Source organism: Sprattus sprattus (assembly GCF_963457725.1).
Source record: "Sprattus sprattus genome assembly, chromosome: 17".
In the NCBI taxonomy this organism is placed as follows: Eukaryota; Metazoa; Chordata; class Actinopteri; order Clupeiformes; family Clupeidae; genus Sprattus; species Sprattus sprattus.
In genome coordinates, this window is record NC_137915.1 from 6,065,522 (window position 1) to 6,075,521 (window position 10,000).

General features: G+C 45.8%; 1 protein-coding gene across 1 annotated transcript in view; it reads left to right on the forward strand.

The window, feature by feature from the left end:
* LOC308378023 (5'-AMP-activated protein kinase subunit gamma-1-like) overlaps positions 1-10,000 on the forward strand; it is a 42,712-nt gene that overhangs the window by 14,377 nt on the left and 18,335 nt on the right. The window contains exons 3-4 of the mRNA XM_080854823.1: positions 3,803-3,854; positions 7,856-7,965. Coding sequence (XP_080710949.1) covers positions 3,803-3,854; positions 7,856-7,965 — 162 coding nt within the window. The remainder of the gene's footprint in view (positions 1-3,802; positions 3,855-7,855; positions 7,966-10,000) is intronic.

Below are 10,000 nucleotides of genomic sequence, written 5' to 3' on the forward strand. Positions count from 1 at the left end.
TCAGGTGTGTGTGTCAGGTGTGTGTGTGTGTGTGTGTGTGTCAGGTGTGTGGGTGGAATGCCGACTGGCTGTTTAACCTGCCTGACCCTGACATAGCACTCTCTCCTGTAGTTGGCGAATCCTGCTCTCTCCTTTCACACTGTCAGGAATTCGCTGACAATTGGAAAGAGATTAATGGCCGGCTCTATAGTAGAAGCGTGCTCCATTTCACAAGTAGGCATTTACCTGCGCAGGGGGACTTTAAAGAATACAAGTTGTCCCTAGCTCTCTACCGCGTTTAAATGAGCAATTATTGCAATGATGCTTCCATTGATGATCCATTAGAAGATGAAAAGGCATGGATTTAGGCTCACTCACTGATACTTTCCCATGCCTGAATTCAAATTTGTACAGCCCCCAAACATCACTAGACTGTGAAATATTTAAGCTCATGATGTTAGAGGCTAAAGTTGGAGACTACTATTAATTTATTTATGATTGGCTGTGTTGGACCCTTGAGGTTAAGAGTGGATCCGTCTCTCTGTGTTGCTTTGGTGCATTGCTGATAGTCTGATCTGGTCTCTCTGGTCTCTCAAGACATTCCCAGCTGGCTGCAAGTGTCACCTTGGGCTCTTCAGGAAGCCACCGCCAGTGCAGGGGTCTGGAGTGACACACACACACACACACAAACACACACACACACCGTCTGTGCAGGGGTCTGGAGTGACACACACACACACACACACACACTAGAGTCTGTGCAGGTGTCTGGAGTGACACACACACACACACACACAAACACACACACACACCCACACACACACACACCGTCTGTGCAGGGGTCTGGAGTGACACACACACACACACACACACACTAGAGTATGTGCAGGTGTCTGGAGTGACACACACACACAAACACACACACACACACCATCTATGCAGGGATCTGGAGTGGGACTAGACAGGTACTGGGATGGTCTGACAGGGATGACCTTTTTGTACCTTGGGACTATCTTCCAGCTGGGCACGGTCCTTAGGTGACAGGAAATTCTCTAAAGCCTGGAAGTGTGGCTTATTTAATGAGTGTGTGATACAGAAAGTGGAGAGACAGGGAGGGAGCTAGAGATAGAGAAGAAAGTGAGGTGGATAACTTTAAAAGTAATTTTTTAATGCTTTTTATAATTTAATAGTTTTTAGAAATGAAAGATTGAAAGATGGTAATAGAATGCAGAGGTAATAGAATGCAGATATACTGATATAAGTGTTTTTTGCATGGTTAAACACCCTAAAGGTGGATAATATGAGATGTTTTACATTAGAAGGTTCAAATTGAGATCATGCACCATGCCATGGGGTCAGGAATAGGTCATAAATGCCTTTCCCCCCCTTTTCAAGACGTCCCCTCATACACACATGGCCCACTGTCTCGCGTGGTTAACCAATAGAAATGTTATTTTTCCTGACAGGAAAATAACTTCATATTAACCATGTGTGGATGTTCAATGACAGCTGTGAAACTTCCATCATGAAATTAGATCATGTTTCAGAGTGCAATAGCTTTACCGCTAGATTTCCATCGCATTTAAATTACGGCTTCATTTGGCAGTTTATTTCCCCTCACCCTTCACTGGCTCCCTGTCGCTGCTGTAATTCAATTTGAAACCCTCACTCTGGCTTATAGAACAGCCACTGAATCAGCACCGGCATATTTAAATGATATGATTCAGCAAAATAATATGTATCTGTTTTCCAATGTCTTTTACGAATGTTTTGTAAGCTGGTTATGGTTTAAGTTAAAGGCACCCAATGCAACTTTATGTAAACATTCAATGAAAAATAAACATTCAATTTCTAGTCTTTTTTACACGTAGTAAGTTTCAATAACTCCATACCATTACATATCGACATTCAAGGAGCAAAGATGAGACGTCGTTGTGTGGTGAGAACTGATAGAAAATCGTAAACAACAACAATCGCCGGTGGGGAGAAGCCATTTTTTCATTGACTGGAAGCCTGCTTTATTTATTGTATGTTACAAAAAATAAAGAAAATGGCGGCGATTGTTGTTGTTATCGATTTTCTATCAGTTCTCACCACACAACGACATCTCATCTTTGCTGCTTGAATGTCGGTATGTAATGGTATGGAGTTATTGAAACTTACTACGTGTAAAAAAGACTAGAAATTGAATGTTTATTTTTAAGCCTCGAAAGTTGCACTGGGTGCCTTTAAGCACTTAAATACTTAAACCATAACAAAACCATATTTAAATATGGGCCCATGAGTAATCGTCGAGTTGATGGCAATGTCACACAAAACACAGAGGCAGGCAGTGGCCTAAAAACTGTTCCCAGCACTGACTGCAGACCTTGTTTACTCCCTCCCTATATGAAGTGGTGCTGGTTTGTTTTTGACCCCAGCTCCCATGCCTGCCTGCCACACCCACTGACTCATCTTTCTGGAATTTGGGTGCTCTGGTCGGTCTCCCTGGCCTTCAAAAAGCCAGCTATGTACTGCACTAGGAGGGAACTAATTACCCTACCCTTTCTTCTACTGTTAACCCTGGATTTGCCTGCTTCGTTTTTCAAGCTGTCTAAAAATCCTGCAATGAGCCCAGCCAGTTGCTTTCCTTTGCAATGCCCATGACGAAGCACTGCAGATCTCTATCGTATCAAGGGGACCCTGCAATGCAACCTTTCAGCACTTCGTGCAATGGACTTGACCGCTTTAGTGACGCTTCTGTGTGAGACACAATATCGGAAGCCTGTAGCATTTGCGTAATGTTGACAAACATGCAAAGTGGCTAATAAGATATTCCTCCAATGGCTTTCACCAGGCTAAAAGGGTACCTAGAGACCAACCAAGCACAATTACTGAACTCAGGGATCCCGTCATTGGCGGCTTCTAGCTGCTAGGCAACACAAATATGCTGGGGTTTTCCTAATATGGTAGAGAGAGGATTTCCTCTGAGGTGGGTGGGTCAGTGTAGCGCGAGGTCTGGGATTTTCGGCGCCTCTGAAGGAACGATCATGAATAACATCAAGCCTGACAGTCAAGACACATGTTCGATCTCTATTGGTTGATTCGTAACCTGAAGTTATAGTTTCATTTTGCACATTTAAGTGCGCCGCTATTAACAGGTAGTGGATGTAAGACACGTGTATGTCAAGCAGCATTATACCATATCGCAAACAGGCTGACGAGCAGTGTTTTCATTGCAGCATAGTCCATCCACTGGAGGTGAAGATCGTCGAAATTGCGCAGGTACGCGTGTTTTCATACTACGACGTTCTTTGCGACTGCAGTAAATTGGAATGCTCAATTTCGTACGAATACACATTGCCTTGTGTTATCGCCATGCATTTGGGGAGTTTTGTTGTAAGCTATTCAACGAGCATCGTTCTTCTCACATGTTCATCAGTCCGGAGTACTGTTTTGTAAACGGGCGATCAGCTGTGCTTGGTTATAGACACAACCCCGGCTTGGACTCCCATCCTGCGCTTGCACAGAACGGCGAAGAGGCGACTCGCTCGCTCAGTTGAAGCAAGTTTCATAGCAGACGCAGACGTTAATGTTTCCGCATTGGAACAGGTCTTTTGTTTCTAGCGGAGGGAGCTTGTCTTAAATATACCTTCCAACGCAATTGCACGTCTGTTGAACTCTCGCTCGTCGTCCGCCGGACACAGGGCTGTCACATTCTAGTCGCTTCTGGTGTCAGTGCAGCCCGCCTGCCCGACGGTATTGTCCGTGGCAGGAGTGAGGGCAGAGGCGGAGAGATCCCACCAGATCTTGACTGTGTTCCCTGTTTGTCGTTCGCTCACAGGTCCCCGGTCTTGTTGAAGGCATGCTGGAGAAACTTGACCTCGAGGATGAAGGTAAGTGAACAGACGGCATGATTCTTCTTCTTCTTTTTTTTTTTTAAAACCTGTCACGTCATCTGCACTTATTCCTCCGAGCCAGTGCGGATACATCATTCGACTGCCTTTTATATACAAGTCTCTCATTAGTAGCTGACTTGCTTAATTAGCAATCTAGCTGGCTTGCCACTTTGCCAATAAAAAAAAACCCAATGCTTTTTCGTCTAATTCTTCCAGGACCAGCAGGGTCAGGCTAGACCCGGCATGACTTTTCTGTCTGAGATTAGAGGGACGTTAATGCTACTTTAGTATAATTTACTTAATGAAACTTAATATTTCCTAGGTTGCTTTAATTATACCTAGTCCCTACCGAGGTTAAGTTAACAGAGAGGTCCCTTCTTGAGTAACTTATGTGAAGTGGTTGGGGCCGGGCAAGTCCATGATGCTACGCGTGGAACCGCGAGGATATCCCTATCCCTACTATAATATTAAATACAAAATAAATCGTTTAAAAGGCAAAGCATATTCATAACGTATGTACCTTAAATTAGAAAGCGTCCTTTGTCTCCCCCATTTTGCTGCTGATAGGCCTACCCTGGAACTTATTGCCGTGACATTCAGAATGGAGCATAGGAACTTAGAAGAACCCCACACAACACCCAGGCCTCTGGTTGTGAATATAATGATCAGAAGAAGAGGGAGAAGCCTTTTTAAATGTCAGAGGCAAAGGATGCACTTTCAACAAAAAACACGCCTGGCTCTGCTACACAACACAAACACACAGGGACATACACACACACACACACACACACACACACACACACACACACACACACACACACACACACACACACACACAGCCGTCCCACCTATGATCTGGCTCCTCATTGTAGGCTAACTTTCCAGGGGATAACACATGGAGGCTGGGATGCACAACAAAATCAACCGCTCTTCTAAGCAAGCACAATAAACAAAAAATAATACTCACCATTCACAAAAACATGTCTTTAACACAGTCCCACATAAAAGGCTTTTCAAAACCATAGGATGAGACCTGTCAGGCACAGTTAAAGCCCAGTTCCTTACATTTCTAGGCCTACCGGTAGTTTATGGAAACAGGCTACATTACCACACCACGTGGCAAGTCCATAGCCGAGGATGACGCAACTGCTCTCCAGGCTGTTGTTATGAATCCCCCGTTTATCGCCATGGGAGAATGAGAGAAACCGTTCACTGGAGCATTCCATTGAACACTTCTTTCAGTGATATTTAGCTCACTGTAACAGTTTTCTTTTTAGCTTTAACCGTGTCCTTATCAAATCTAAAAGACTTTCTTGAGGGATGGAGGGTGTGTAAAAGGATGTGTAGCAGACTTCTCCGGTGCCTAATTGGCCTTTTTAGGGAGAGCATAAAGTGTCTGGGTTTATTTATTAATCCCCTTACTATGTAAGCTTTTGGAGAAGGCAGCAAGACATGGTGGTGCAATACATAATGTAACGTGCAATTTTGCACTTCTTGCTGAAGTTCAGTAAAGTCTGTGCTTTCAAGGTATCAGGGATTGTATCACCACAGTTTGAAAGAGTTGCCTCGGTTGCATACTCACTCTTTCTCTCTCTTTCGCTCTCTCTCTCTCTCTCTCTCTCTCTCTCTCTCTCTCTCTCTCTCTCTCCTCTAAGCGGCACTTCCCTAATTGTTTCAAGGCTGCCTGGCTTTGTGCTAATGGAAACGTCAGTGACTTCAATAAGGAGGGAATCCCCCCTCCCCTCAAAATAAATACAACAGCGCTCCTCCTCCTGCTAAAGCATATTTCTGTCACTGTTCTCATGATATACACCGTTTAATGCCCATCTTATGCGCAGGGCTTATTTTAGACAGGAAAATGATAGTAATGAGCTTTTCTCGCTAGCTTAGCCTCTGCTAAATAATAGGGCATCTGACCTGGTTTAAACTCTTTCCAACTGGCTTCAACATTAATATTCAGACATATTATCATTGCATTGCGTGAAATATAAGATTAAGTGCTCAGCCAACTGAGCTGTGGCATTCCGTGGCAACAAAACGTGAAAAATCTGGTCTCTCCTAGCAACAAAAGGCCCATTCTGTTGTGAGTCAGCGTGCTGAATGGCTGTCGTGGAGCCTTTCCAGGGGGCTTGGCCCTGTGTTTGTGGTAAATCCAAATATTCAGAGACTATAAGCTTTCGGTTTGGCTTTTGTTATAGTTCTGCGTAGGGCCGTGGTCATGAGATCTGTTTTGTTAGTTCAGCGATAGGCAAGCAAAATATTGCATTGCTGTTTTTGGCTGACTAAGACATAAAAAAACTCAAACATGGGGAAAGTTTAGTCAACCTACCAATCCAAAGCTTGACAAAAAGACATCATTTAGGTTTGTTTCCCTGTTAGATCTGTGTGTATGTAAATGGTTCAGCCCGCATACTTGAATCCTGTAATTTAACCTTTATTAGATGAGTCTTTCATTTCTTAATTCCCTGTTGTGGACAGCCTTCAGTAAGGTTTGGGTGAGGGGGTTACCCTGTATTTAATTCCACACCCTCCAATCAGCTATTCACCTGATAATCTGGCATATGTGATATGAAGGTCTGTCAGCTCCGCACTGTAGTAATAGTAAGGTGTTGACGTTTTGTAGTTTTTTTTATACCAGAATACTGGAAGACTACAGAGCCTAACGGAAGCACTATTTGGGTATTGGTTGCTATCTGTCAATCAATCACTATGTGACGGTGTGATGCTCTGTGAAGACAGGCGGACGTTGATGTAAGATTTAAAAGCCGCTCAGGGTGTCTGCCTCTGTGTCTGAGTTGTTCCTCGGTTCAAGAACACACACACACACACACACACACACACACACTCTTTTTGAGCTGCCATCCAGACGTGCTAACAAATGGCTCCTGTCGTCTGGTTGTCTTACTGAGGAGCCACTTAGTGTATCCCAAACATGACCGTGAGAATCGCCATGGCAACCGGTAGGCTAGGAGGATGAGAGCAGAGCTGAAGAGAGGGAGAGAGAGAGAGAGAGAGGGAGGGAGGGTGAAAGAGAGAGGGGGGAATCCTGCAGGCAGTTCAGCAGGTTCACCACGGCAGACTCGGCTTGGCGCCCCCTTTCTCTCCTTTAAGCAGCCTGTGTCCACCCCGAAGCGCCAGCTCTGTGACAGAAAACAGGAGCGTGGCCATTCTAGAGAGTTCCGCCCCCTCTACGCCCACATGTCCTTTCCCCGGGGTCCAGCAGGAAAGCCTTCAAAGGAGAGGATGGGCCGGAGCGGGGGGATCAGTAAGGCACACTGCACTCCTCCCCGTGTCCCTTGGTCATTCCTCTCGCTGGAACAGAGGGAATACTCCTCATGATCGGTGTGATACGGCTCCCTGGCCGAGGACGCGTGATTGGACATTACCAAATGTATCACATAACAATATTGTGATGTTAGCAATTAGCATTTCAATCCAGGGGCTGTCAGAAGGATGTTGCAGTGCAGTATATTGGAGGCAGGCTTGTTGTTGTTGTGTCTGGCCATTATAGCTGAAAGATTCTTAGGGGTCTTATTTCCACGAAAAGGCTTCAGATGCTCAACGTTTGAGCCTCAGTCTGAGCTGGTCTTAGCTCTCGGAGCAGACCAGAATAGAAGCATTTAGCTGCGCAGTGCGCACCACTGAATAGCTCCCCACTGAACCCTCTAAAGGAGCCTGGTCTGTGAGTCATCACGCCCACACGTTAGGCAGGACCCCCTACGAAGAGCTATTCTCTGATAATGGTGTTGTCTCGCGTGACATGTTTCATGAGCTGTCCGTCTGTCTGTCTGTTTCTGTCTGTCTGTCTGTTTCTGTCTGTTTCTGTCTGTGTCTGTCTGTCTGTCTGTCTGTCTGTCGGTCAGTCTGTCTGTCTGTCAGTCTCTGTCTGTCGCTGTCTCTGTCTGTGTATGTATGTAACAATGACAATGACGTATATTTGTTGTGATGACAACATTTTGTGTGTGTGTGTGTGTGTGTGTTTGTGTGTCTCCTGGCAGTTGTGGAAGAGTCTGAGAGTGACATTTACACACGCTTTATGAAATCCCACAAGTGCTACGACATCGTTCCCACAAGTTCCAAGCTGGTTGTTTTTGACACAACGTTGCAAGTAAGTACCTGGAATCTGAATATGAAATGAAGATACGTGTGTGTGTGTGTGTGTGTGTGTGTGTGTGTGTGTGTGTGTGTGTGTGTGAGTACGATGAAGAGATGGAAGCATGAAGACCTGCACTTCCCGTTGCTTATTATAATCAATTACTGTTTATTGTTTGTACATGTGTAGGTACTAGTACATTCTTACACCCACCACACTTAATCTAAACCTAGTTGCTGGTGGTGTCATTAAGTGTGTGTGTGTGTGTGTGTGTGTGTATCTTTAGGTGTGTTTGTGTGTGTGTGTGTGTGTGTGTGTGTGTGTGCCCTATTTTTGCTTTGTGCTCGCCCTTTCCCATCATTGACACTTTCAACTAGAATGTCGTTCGACTACTTCATCTTCTTGGTTCTTATCATCAAAGGCATGCCTGGAAGACACAGCTGTGTGTGTGGTTGGGGTGTGTGGATGTGCTGGAGAGGGTGTGTGTGTGTGTGTGTGTGTGTGTGTGTGTGTGTGTGTGTGTGTGTGTGTGTGTGTGTGTGTGTGTGTGTGTGTGTGTGTGTCTGTGCTTGCATGTCATTAACAAGATGTGTCTTGATGAGTGACTTGAAGGGATGTGCGATGTGAAGGGATGTTCTCAGCAATCCGTTCTGCTTGGTCCACCCAAAATGCTAAAGCCAGCACCACACCACAGCACACCAGAACACAGCTAATCTAATGCTAGCACCACACCACACCACACCACACCACACCACACCACACCACACCAGAACACAGCTAAACTTAAGCCAGCACCACACCACACCACACCAGAACACAGCTAAACTAAAGCCAGCACCACACCACACCACACCACACCACACCAGAACACAGCTAAACTAAAGCCACACCACACCACACCAGAACACAGCTAAACTAATGCTAGCACTACACCACACCAGAACACAGCTAAACTAAAGCCAGCACCACACCACACCACACCACACCACACCAGAACACAGCTAAACTAAAGCCACACCACACCACACCAGAACACAGCTAAACTAATGCTAGCACCACACCACACCACACCACAGCTAATCTAAAGCCAGCGCCACACCACACCACCCCACCCCAGAACACAGCTAAACTAATGCTAGCACCACACCACACCAGAACACAGCTAAACTAATGCTAGCACCACACCACACCAGAACACAGCTAAACTAATGCTAGCACCACACCACACCAGAACACAGCTAATCTAAAGCCAGCACCACACCACACCAAAACACAGCTAAACTAAAGCCAGCACCACACCACACCACACCACACCAGACCACAGCTAATATAAAGCCAGCACCACACCACACCAGAACACAGCTAAACTAATGCTAGCACCACACCACACCAGAACACAGCTAAACTAATGCTAGCACCACACCACACCAGAACACAGCTAATCTACAGCTAGCACCACACCACACCACCCCAGAACACAGCTAAACTAAAGCCAGCACCACACCAAAACGCAGCTAAACTAAAGCCAGCACCACACCACACCAGAACGCAGCTAAACTAAATCCAGCACCACACCACACCAGACCACACCACACCACACCACCCCAGAACACAGCTAAACTAAAGCCAGCACAACACCAAAACGCAGCTAAACTAAAGCCAGCACCACACCACACCAGAACGCAGCTAAACTAAAGCCAGCAGCACACCACACCACACCACAGCTACACTAAAGCGTGATCAGCAGCGCTGTCGTCATAACTGGTCAAAGGAAAGCCTATGCAGGAGACTTCCTCCAAAGGGACCTTCTCATTGATACCCGACGCCACTACTGTGAGCTAGTTCTACTGTAGGGCTGTGGCTCTCTCTCTGTATCGACCGTGGTCTTTTCTCATGTCGAGTGCTCCAAGGAAGGTAGCCTAGGCTGTCTGGCATCAGACGATGGAGAGAGAGAGAAAGAGAGAGAGAGAGAGAGAGAGAGAGAGAGAGAGAGAGAGAGAGAGACAGGAATTGAGTGTTCGAGTGAGAGAGCGAGAGAGAAAGAAAGCGA